The 9,563-nt window shown below is 37.7% G+C and overlaps 1 protein-coding gene across 1 annotated transcript in view; it reads right to left on the bottom strand.

The window, feature by feature from the left end:
• Positions 1-1,680: 1,680 nt before the first annotated feature.
• LOC103140572 (cadherin-18-like) overlaps positions 1,681-9,563 on the bottom strand; it is a 29,306-nt gene continuing 21,423 nt past the window's right edge. The window contains exon 5 of the mRNA XM_016673214.1: positions 1,681-1,852. Within this exon, the coding sequence (XP_016528700.1) occupies positions 1,696-1,852 (157 nt within the window). The 3' untranslated portion in view covers positions 1,681-1,695. The remainder of the gene's footprint in view (positions 1,853-9,563) is intronic.

Below are 9,563 nucleotides of genomic sequence, written 5' to 3'. Positions count from 1 at the left end.
TCTGAATTCAGCCTGTTTTTAGAGTAAATCTGAACTCACAAGACGTTTCACAAGACGGTCGCTGTCAGCCTGGTTGGAAAATGGAACAAAACCTGAAAACGTCTGGAAATATATATTTCTCACTAGATAAGACAAGTCACACCTGTTGAGAGTAGCACTGACGTTCATGAGCGATCCGATTCTTCTGAACGGCTCTTTAGACTGAACAACAGGAGTTGAGTCTCAGCCAGTGAGAACTGTTCTTTGTTTTTTATGACTCAGCTCGGTGTTAATGTTCTGCACACACACCAATAGATGTTACTATTTTATGTCATTTAAAATTGTATTTATTTTACTGCCAAATAAATACAATGCAGAAGAGCGGAGGATAATTCTTATATTTAATGATGCAGAAGAGGATGTTTGCTTCTGCCAAACTATTTTAAAGCTAAAATATGTATTTTAAAAAATGGATGTTTTGAATCTTCTTTTTCATTTTACTTTTATTTCTGTGTGTTTGACTTCATTAGAGCGCTTAAACCCGTCACTTTCAGAATCCATAAATAACTCAAAATGCCCCCGGGGAGACTTGTTCCTGGTTTTGTCATTTTCAGTCACAAATACTGCACCATCTTTCATCTTTACTGCACCACAGTTAGATTTTTTTAATCGCCTGTCCAGAGCGTCCACAAATCAAACCTGCCAAGCTCCATTAACATGGGAAAACGGGTCACAACAGGTGTTCATGGGAGCTGATTATGGTATGATTAAGCATGTTCTTTCCAAAGATGCTACATCTGTCAGCATGCAATCTAACCAGAGTGTCTTTAAATAACACAAACACTATCAAGTGCTCTGTACTTATACGATGTGCAACAGATTTGATTCTGTAGCTGAGGGGAGCATGTGTGCTGCTGATTCATGTACTCATTGCTTTTTATGGATCCCCTCTTTTATTGATATTGATTCTGACTCCTGTGTTACTCTCTATGAATTTGAACCCGCGCTGCCCTCTGACTATACGATCCCCTCAGGGTGTCCTGTTATCTAGAGGGAGAGAGAAAAAAGAGGCAGAGCAATAGGCAGGGCCTTTTTCCACTTAATTGTTTCTATCTAAATCATGCTGCCATGGTGAAGGACTTCTATTTGAAAGCATCTCTGAAGAAAAAGATGTAAACACTGCATGGGAAACAGAAAAGCATGTAGTAATCACCTTCAAAACTCAGATTCATTCCTCCTCATTTTGCTTATTTTTATAAATTCTAGTTTTCAGGACAATCATCAGGATAAATGTAGGGTCTCTAGAAAAAGTTGCTATTGTGAGATCATCAATCATTTGGGGGTATTTTTTATTCTTACTCACCAAGTTAATCAAGGAAACTGAAGTAGTAGAAGCACCGTTTTCTTTCTGCTAAAGGTTTTGCAGAGATGCAGAAACGACCTCAACATTTACGAGGAGATTCTGAAGAATTTCAGCAAAGATTCTTGGTAAAATCTGGCACCAATAGTAAAGGTTCAGATTGAAAAGCAGCAACTTGAATATCCTGAAGATCACAGGACATTTAATCCATTGTGAAGGAAGCTAAACGGGAGTTAAGCATGTCTGCAGACGCTTAGAGGAAGAATAAAGCTGTTCTTAGGAAATATCAGCCAATTTCTAGACCAGCACAAAGATGCAGTCTAGATGTTTATGAGTAAGTCAGTGCAATATGTTTTTCATACACCTGGGTACCTACCAACCTCCGAGGCCATTACAGTGATGTTGTGCCAAGGTATGTCTTCTCTATCCAGAGGCTGTGTTGTACGTATGACTCCGCTGCTTTCATCAATCCGGAAGTATCTCACTCCGTCCTCTTTGCTGTCCAAGTAATATCTGTCAAAAAGATAAATGCATTTTCAGGTACTGAATTAAAAAGCATTTAGGTGTACATACGCATCAGGCAGTCATTGTCCCAAAGATTAAAAAAAAGAGGCGTACACAGATTCATTTGAGCGTAAACATATGTGCCAAAGTGCAAAATGCATACACATACATATATATAAATATATATAAATGCTGTGCTTTCTTTGAGTCATTACCTCTGGGAAGCGCTCCTTAGAGCTGCTGATGATATTAAATAATACACAGTGATTAATAATGCTCATTAAAACCAAACAAATCTCTATGTCTGCTTTGTCTCAGAAGTATCTGGTTGCGGTTTTCTGCTCTCAGTCTCAGGTTGAAAGGTTTGACAGAGAGGCTGGTCCAGACGAAGCAACGATCTGACAGCATGACTGCTGAGTAAAATTACCACAAGTTCATAGTATGAAAGTATTTACACAAACTAAAAATCTAATAAAGTTGTGTTTAATTAAAACCACAATGTCTATGATTATTGCTGTGATTGCTCTCTTCTGGCTTTCATAAACATTCAATTAAATTCCTAATGCTTCAACAATAATCTGCTAATATAGTAACAAAATCTCATATATTATTACACATATAGTGTAATTAAAAATCTGCATCACACACTTTTCTATAATTTGGAGTTTTATGGATATTTAGCAAAGCGTAGTAATGTTAAGATACTTCGTTAAGTCTTTGGTTTGATGGAAAAAACAAAAAACAAAAACAAAAAACATTCAAACACATGAATACCACACACACCAAATGCTTTTTGAAGTCACAAATTCAGACCATTAAAACGGCTGTGGAAAAATAAAGTCCAACTTTCTGAAAACACCAAATATATCTGATGATGTTATCCAAAAACTCACAGAAGAAAAATTAAATATATCTCATTTAATTTCCCATTATTCTCTCATGAACATGAGCATATGAGAGATCAACTTTTTTCTCTTCTTTTTTCAGTGGTTATGTTTTTTCATCTCATAAGAATCTAATTAATTTATAAGTAAGTATCAAAAATAACCTTATTATCAAGGAGGACCTACAATCATTTGATTAAAATATGGTATTTTCAGCTTCTCTGATGTTGGTCAGATGAGTGGGAAAGTTTTCCTGCTTCCAAAGGCTGTTTGGGGAAAATGTGAAACTCTCTGTAGAGAAAGAAGAACTGGACCCTGAAACATTACGATATCCGAAAACAGATCAACTAACCCACCAAAGAGAGGCTGAGGATTAAGAAAAGGAAAGTCCAAGGCCAAACAAAAACTCCCTCAGATGCTGTGAGGTGACTTCAGCCTGGCTCAACAACAAAGTAAATGACAAAGCATCTCACTGCTTTATATTTTCACACACGGTCTCACGTCTCCCTCATGTACCTCAGGGAGAACTCCTCATTAACTTTATGGCGTTGTGCCGGACAAGTCCTGAAACACTTTTGCACAAAGCTACTTGACATGCTATTGGCTGCTGTTTGCAAAGCAGCCAATCCAGGAACGCCATTTATTTTCCTTGGTGCTGATTGGCTGTGCCCCCATAGAGATAAGAAAGACAGTAGTTAGCTTCTAATGGGGTTTCCTCTGTGTGTATTTATGCATGTTTGGGTGTATTTGGGGTTTGAACTGCTAAAATTGACATATTTTAATAGCTAAATGCATTTTTAGTGGGGGGTTTGATGTATCCATGGATTTCAGATATAAAGGTGTTTTAATGCACCAAATGTTTCATTCATTGCTTGATTTACATTAAAATGTAACATTTCTCCTTAATTTAGACTTTGGCAATAAAAGTCCAAACAGCTATTTTATGTTATAGTTTCTAATTTTTAATATATACAATAAAAGTATGCAGCCTATATTGAAACAGTAAGAAGCTAAAGTTTTAAAAGTGAAATCAGAATTGGTTACAATCAGTGTTGACTAGTAAAAGCTTTAACAAACATGTGAAATGCATGTTGAGCTGGGCAGCTCTGCTGCCTGACAATAGTCTCACTCAACAGAACTGCAGGACAAATATCTGTGGTCTCAGGCAATTATACTGTCCTGTTGTCACGCCGCGTTCAGCACCAGCCTCCGTCCGGTTTTAAAAGGCCACAACAACCACAGGGCATTTCACAGGCGCAGTAAAAGTCAGGTGAAGTGAATGAGCTCAACAGTGCAACCAGACGCACAAATGATTTGATTCTAACTCAGGGAAATGGGTTTCGCTTCAAGACTGCAGGAAAACTGAACGCGTGGAATATAAAAATGTTGTTAAAGCACAAAGTGTTGGTTTGTAAGAGGCATGTGTAAATCTGGAGGAGTGTTTGTTGCTCCATGTTAAGGAACAAACAGACGTTATTAACATGTGAGGACATTTTCAGTAGCCATATTTATACAGACAAATATTATCTTCTGGAGCAAGACGCAAGAAAAGTTTGAGTTTTAATAACTGCTTCAGTTCAACTCTGACCTCTAACACAGAACCCTGCAGAAACATTCACCCCCCTTCAACATTTCTCACCTAAAATCTTAATTATTTTATATAGATTTTATGTAATATATGAAAACAAAAGAGTGTGCAGCTGATCTGTGCAAAAGATTCATAAATTGTACAGCTCCAGTTAACTCCACAGCTGTGAAATTCTGGACAAGAGTTTGTTTTTCTTTGTAAAATCTCTTTGTTTTTCATTATTATACTGTGAAACTGTGTAAAAGTCCAATGGGTTTCACCGATACTAATATAAAATATTAATTTCTCACTGAAGTCATGCTTACTTTGTTTTGTCTGTGTTTGTTTTCAGGATTTTAAACAGGCCTAAAATAGTAACGGAAATGAAATGCAGCCTCCTTCCTTAGAGACAACGCAAAACTCGGCAGTGACTGATTTTACAAACGAGGCAGCGTCTGATAGAAATCACCAAACCAGCAGCTGAATTTGCGTATAAAATGATTTTCAGAAAGTTGGTTCATATGCGCACTTCATAACCCACCTATCAGGACTCGGCTGCTCTGCAGAGCAAACTGAGATAAAGGAGGAAAAGCCAGTCAGTCCCTGCATTTTATGGACTTTGTTTTTTTACCCCCTCATTCTCAGAGAGGGCTTTTATAGCTTGTCCTGCACATTAATGGATTTCAAGTCAGATGCTGAAAACAGACAAAGTAGCTAAATTGTAAACAATGAGACGCTGTGATTCTGCAAGTCATCGCGTTTCTTCGAGGCACAGAGAGAAAACAAAAGGAGGTCTGCAGTCTGAGTGGGAAGAGATATACACACAGCAAAGGTTTATCTGACAGCGAGCAGAACCGTTTGAATTTATTTCTCCTCTGAAAGAAAATATCTTTATAAAACAGAAAAGGGGAGATAAAGCATAAAAAAATATGTGTATGGACTTAAACCTTCCACATTCATGCATTCCATCCTCACATGCTCAGGTTAGGAGATTCAGGAGAAGACAGAAACAAAGTAAATGTCCTAAAGGCCTAATACTAATCCAGCTTTTGACCCACAAACACATGGCGCCGTTAGTCCTGCAGGGTTTTTTATCTCTTCAATATAAAGAGGTCAAAGGTTAGGGTGGCAAAACAACAACAGAAAAGATAAAACAACATTATATCTTTATTCAGAGCTGGGCCGAGTGTTTCACATGTCCTCCCAAAGTCGACTCTTGCAAAAGAAATCTATATATTTTCTGTTTACTGCTTTTTTCTTTTTTCACTTGCAAGTTTTCTCCCTCGCCACAGCTTGTGCTGCTGCCGCCCACTCCATAAAGCAGACAGAAATGGCAGCTAATTTTACTACAACAGAGATAAAAAGTGAAACAGAAACAACAGTAGATATCAAATCTGTGAGAGTCAACCAAGCAGAAATGTTCTGTGGTGAAAACTGCAAACCAAAACCAGCTTTGTGTAATCATCATTTTGGGACGCAAATCTGTTATTGACACCAGAAAACATTAACTTGTCGGCAAAAAACAGCTGGGTGGGTTTTTTAAGCGCTTGGGCTGTTTTTATAAGTAGCAGAAAACCCAAATGGAAGAACAAAAAGTACAAATGTGAATTTTGTGTAATAACTAAGCCACATTGCCATAGATTTTGGGGTATTTTAAAACAGTATTTGGCTTTACTGCAATTCAGAGACACAATATAAAATGTGTATAGACCAAATCTAAGGTTTTGAACAAAAAGGTTCATTTAAACGCCTCGGCAACGACCAGATATAAACGTTTGCTCATTTCATGCTGTGCTATGCAGAAACTCTGTCGGCACTGATGAAGATTCCCATTATGGTAAATGCTTTAAGTGGGCGAAGAATGGAAGTGGTACTTATTTTCTGAATATTTCAGTCAATATTTAGTTGAACTGTGTTTATACAGTCGTGTATCATTACAGTTAAATCTCAGACAACATGACGAGTTTACTTACTTGTTGAATCAGAAAAGGCTAAAATAACTGCGAATATGCAAAAATCTAAAAATAGGTGAATTTTTCACAAACAATATAGTTATGGTCAACAGAAAAATACTGAAGTGAAAGAGGCAGGTCCACTGTACAGCTAACCGAAAGCACTACTTAATATGCCAAAAAGTCCAAATATAATGTTGCCTTTGTTTACAAATACTGGTAAAATTGTTCATAACATAAACAGCTTAATGCTCATAAGAGGAATGACTGAAAATAATATTCTGAATATTATTTATTATCTATTTTTTAAAAAGAGAAATAAATTAGATTCAGTAGTGCTGGCAGGTCAAACGTCGCAGAGCAGGACGTTGAAAACTGGCCACAAACGCCTGGTTAGTACTCCAATTAATTTTAAAAGTTTATAGAAATTCACTTCTAACTTCTAAGATCACATGTTTGATGGAAGTCTGAGGCGTGTATGTGCTGTGAATGGAGTCACATTAATTAACCAACACGATGAAAATGTTCGAAAAGGCAGGCAGACGTCGAGTCATTTATGCAATTTTGTCCTCGGCTTCCATTATTGATGTCCTGAATCTCAAATGTTGTGACAGATTTGTTCTGCTCAAAATAACAGGCGGCAAAGGATCTTTCATGTAATTACTTTTCTAATTTAAAAATTTAAAAAAGCTTTTGCAAATGATTCACGTTTAGCTAATTTTAAACAGTAATTAACGTATTAGAGGGTCAATATCAGCCTGACGTTTTATTCAACAAAACCTCCAACAGCAAAGCCAAAAGTTTTCATGTATCTCTTTACCTGGTGATGTTTGTTTAACCCTTTCTGCTCTCTCTTTAGCTTAAACATCTGAATAACTGGTTGTACAATGTAACATGGTCACATATCCTTTCCTGATTAAACAGTTTTGCAGAAACTCCAGGATCTCCAGCACCCAGCAGCTGACCCGAGTGTCCCGACTCAGTGAGGAGCAGAGAAGCTGAAGGCAAACAGCAGGGTTGCTACAAAATAATCTGAAACCAAGCCTGGTAAACTGCACCCATTCTGGTGGGAGACACAATGTTTTTGTCAGTTTGCTTACTTTAATATGAAGTTCCTGAGAGTAGTTTCCTTTTATCGGTACGTCTTTGACATTCCTCAGTGACATTCTTACGGAACATTTCTGTTATATTTACTGCTGCTCCAAATCCAAAGGGAGGCAACCCAAAGCAAAAGCCAGAAGAGGTCAGGTAACTGGTCCCGCAAGGAGCGACCTCAGGGCCGACTGAACCTCTGCTGAGGCCAAAGTCACTCTCAAGTTGGCAGAACAACAAAGCAGATATTTAAGTGGTTCCAAATCAATAACCAGCTTCGTTTGACCCACAGTATTCCTGATCTTTCTCTGAGGTTCCGGTTGAGTTCGATGAACGCCCAGGCAGGCGCTTCCTGAAACTTTCCTTTCTTTATTTTCTCCACTCATGAACCCTGAAATTACAGTTCGATATTATAACTCAGAATTAGTCTGGACTTCTTTAAACTTCAGAGAAGACCAAGAAAAGTTTTGAGAAACCTGTAGTCACCTTAGATAATATTCTGAATATTATCAGGAGGTAGTTTTTTATTCCTAAAACTACCTTCGCTTAGTTTTATTACCTCATTTGTTTAAATTTTTATTAATTAATTCACAAGGAAATACACTTTAGGCCAACAGATGAGTAGTCTTTGATTGTGTACTTAATTTGACAGAATGAGTAATCTTAACATCCACAAACTCAATTTATAAATTATATAACTCATATTACATAAATATGATTTATTATACTAATTATTTAAGTTCCATTTTAAACAATACATAAATAAAAACTACCACTAAAATAGGTACAATTGTATTTTTTTCTCCTGTGTATGTAGAAAAAAAAAGAATGATGGTATTAAAATGACACTTTCATCCCAACATGTCTACTGTATATGCAAAATAAATCAAAACACTAGTAGCAATAAGCACATTTTGTTACTGAAGAAACATGAAATTGTGACATTTTTTAATACTGAGCTTCTTAAACTAGACTATGCCGATCTTGTGATCCCTGCCTTTTCCCTTTATGCCTCTATGATGTTTTCCTTTTATTTGTCCCAAGCTGCCTGTCAGTTACAGAAGGAATGATCTGTCAAAAACACCCTCAAACATGTTTGAACTCAGCGTGATAAAATGCTCCTTGTTTAATGGAAGTGGGAGTTAACCGCCTGGTACAGAGGCTTCCACCTGTTGCTTCACATAGTTGTGATTTCTTGGTGTTACGGCAGCTCAAAAAGCAGAAGGATAAATGCCTGACTTGGCTGATGGTGCCACTAGCTGTCATGCTACCTGTCACACACTTTCACTGCCCTCAGCGTTTCAGAAACATCCACTACCACAGCGTGAGCGACACAGACCGCCATACAGAGCTCCAGGAAGTTCTGGGTCCCGCCGGACTCCTGTGGCTGCCAGGCTGTTTATGTTCACAACATTTTGTCACAAGGTACAAGCTTTACACCTGTGTTTGTTAATGTGTGTTATTTAGAAAGATCTTCCATTATGGAGGGGCATGTTGTGCATGCTGGGTCCAACCGGTGCCACGTATGCAGAGGTTACTATGGGGTCAAGTCCTGACCTGAAGACCTTAGCTGCATGTCTTCCATCCTTCTGGTTTCCTACATCTCCCTTCTGATTCCTGTTCATAAAGGTCACAAAAGTTGCATTAAAGTCAAGTTATTTCTTACTATTGAGCAAGAGAATCAAACTCAATGTGCCGAAATGAAGACAAATCTAGACATATGCTTTTTATGGAGCATATATAATATCATACTACTGGCTGGCATTTGATAAGCAGCCAATCCAAAAAGAGCTGCATTTTCCATGCTGCTGACTGACTGTTGTCTGTAGATTCTGCTAAGATAGTCTCCACTGTGAGCATTAATGCAAAATATTAGTGTTATTAACTATTCATTTTAATTATTGGTTTGCCTCCTGTAAACACTGGGTGTCCACTGCAGATGGCTTCCCACTGGTCCAGAAAGATTCTGCTTTCCAACTTCTGCTTGACCATTTTGGTGGACTCTACCCTGTACCAGCAGAGCATTCTCAGATCTGCAATAGCAGTTTTCAGGTGTCTGTTAGCAAACTAGCTATATTAGACTCTTAAAAATAATGTGAAGGTCAATTAGGATTAGACTGCAGGCAGAATTTGGCCCCCGAGCTTGACTTTGACACAAATGCTATGAAGCAACACCAGGATCTGGGAGGCGAACACTTCTGGAAGCAAAGTTTTTATGTTGCTAT

The sequence above is a fragment of the Poecilia formosa genome, unplaced genomic scaffold (genome assembly GCF_000485575.1).
Source record: "Poecilia formosa unplaced genomic scaffold, Poecilia_formosa-5.1.2 Scaffold72, whole genome shotgun sequence".
Classification (NCBI taxonomy): domain Eukaryota; kingdom Metazoa; phylum Chordata; class Actinopteri; order Cyprinodontiformes; family Poeciliidae; genus Poecilia; species Poecilia formosa.
The sequence above is the reverse complement of the archived record's forward strand: the minus strand, read 5'-3'. Positions and strand labels throughout refer to the sequence as shown.